Genomic DNA, 1797 nt, shown 5'->3' on the forward strand with positions numbered 1-1797 from the left:
TGCCTGTCTCTCAATTTTTTCACCCTAAAAATCGCTGTCTTTCAGTCAGTCTGAACCCCATCACCGCCCTTCCCATGTCTTCTTCTTATAACCTGTCAACCATGAGAGCGTCAGTCCAATATAATCCATACCCCACCCTCTGTCTCTCCCTCTACCTCTTGTTAACCCTCTCAGAACCCAAGTGCATGAATAAGCTTTTGACATGGCTTTCCCTCCTCATGCTTTCATGTTTCAAACCCTCCATGAAGATCAAAATCATTTCCCTTCCCCTTATTCCCTCCTTCCATGCCCTCCTCAACTCTTCCATGGTGGTATGTTTCTCCATCCATCTTTTTCGTTTATATTAATCCATGTGTGTATGTTCATGATGAACAAATTAAACCAATGTGTCTTCTCTTTCTCAGGTGTTGGAAAGTCTCATCAGGAAGTGCATGGCCATGGAGATGATGATGAATACTCTGATGATGATGGATCACATGGTGGGGAGAAGAAGAAGAGGCTGAACATGGACCAAGTGAAGGCTTTGGAGAAGAGTTTTGAGCTGGGAAACAAGCTTGAACCTGGAAGAAAATTGCAGTTGGCTAAGGACTTAGGGTTAAAACCAAGGCAAATAGCGATCTGGTTTCAAAACAGGAGGGCTAGATGGAAAAACAAGCAATTGGAAAAAGATTATGACGCCTTGAAGAAACTATATCAAACTGCCAAAGCTGACAATGATGCCCTTCAAGCTCAAAACAAGAAACTTACTGCACAGGTAAAATTAAAAGTTAACACAGTAATCCATATTTAGGGTTTTGAAGATGAGGGGATTTGGGTATAAATTCATATTGAATTCAAGGGTAAATTGCTTTGATGCAGCTATTGTCTTTGAAAACCAAAGATTCAAATGAAACCAGGATCAAGAACGAAAACGAGGGTTCATGGTGCAGCAATGGAAGCGAAAACAATTATGATATGAACTTAGCCATAAGGCCTGCAACAACAATGACTCAACTTCTTCATGGTTCATCGAAACCAAGCCTCCATTGCCTAAAACTTGACCAAGTGGTTCATCAAGATCAGAGCTTGGCTTGCCATATGTTTAACCAAGATGGTGATGAACAGCAAGGTTTCTGGCCTTGGGCTGACCAATCAATCAAATTTCCATTGAATTAAGAACCAGTGCCACATTGTTCTTAATTATGTACTTCAGCTTTGGTTTAATTGCCAGTTTTTGTGTCGATTTTCACATTCTTGTTTTGGTTATATATATAGATTGGTTTTATAGAATTGAACATATTTGTCTCACCATCCATCATGTAGGGGTTGTTTGTCTCTGAATAATACATTTTTCTTCCCATGCTTTCAATGAATTTTGATATATATTTACTAAGTTGTATCTTTACTATGTTATTCAGATTTTTTCTTTTATAATATTAATGTTTATATTTGAATTCGATGCATGTTGGTATGACCCCAATTCTATAACTATATGAACTTTTTAATAAAAGATAAATATTTATATACCACATTTACTTTCAAATCTGAATATTATAGAATCATAATATACTATAAGGAAAAGAATAAAATGTATTAAGATACATGTGCTTCCAGCTCTGGCAAGTAACATGGGCCATGAAATAAATATTAGATTCTCTCCAAATTATTGTTGTTGCTTGGGTATCATACCTGATTGCAGTACAATCAACATTCAAGAAATTGCATGGAATATGTTATAGAAAATGAAGAGGATTACTATTCGAATTTTACTTCTCTTATCATCACATTTAACAGTTAATAGTGTATAAATATAATATA

At 36.2% G+C, this 1797-nt stretch overlaps 1 protein-coding gene across 2 annotated transcripts; it reads left to right on the forward strand.

Moving 5' to 3' along the window:
* Window positions 1-1337, forward strand: LOC107955540 (homeobox-leucine zipper protein HAT7). Of its 2 annotated transcripts, XM_016891332.2 has the most exons (3): window positions 12-311; window positions 405-754; window positions 859-1337. In XM_016891332.2, exons 1-3 carry the CDS (start codon window positions 203-205, stop codon window positions 1153-1155), a joined length of 756 nt encoding a protein of 251 aa, XP_016746821.1. In that variant the 5' UTR covers window positions 12-202; the 3' UTR covers window positions 1156-1337. The 2 variants fall into 2 exon arrangements, with proteins under 2 accessions (XP_040972737.1, XP_016746821.1); XM_041116803.1 differs by having other exon boundaries at window positions 1-754.
* The last annotated feature ends 460 nt before the right edge of the window (window positions 1338-1797 follow it).

The sequence above is a fragment of the Gossypium hirsutum genome, chromosome A07 (assembly GCF_007990345.1).
Source record: "Gossypium hirsutum isolate 1008001.06 chromosome A07, Gossypium_hirsutum_v2.1, whole genome shotgun sequence".
Taxonomy (NCBI): Eukaryota; Viridiplantae; Streptophyta; class Magnoliopsida; order Malvales; family Malvaceae; genus Gossypium; species Gossypium hirsutum.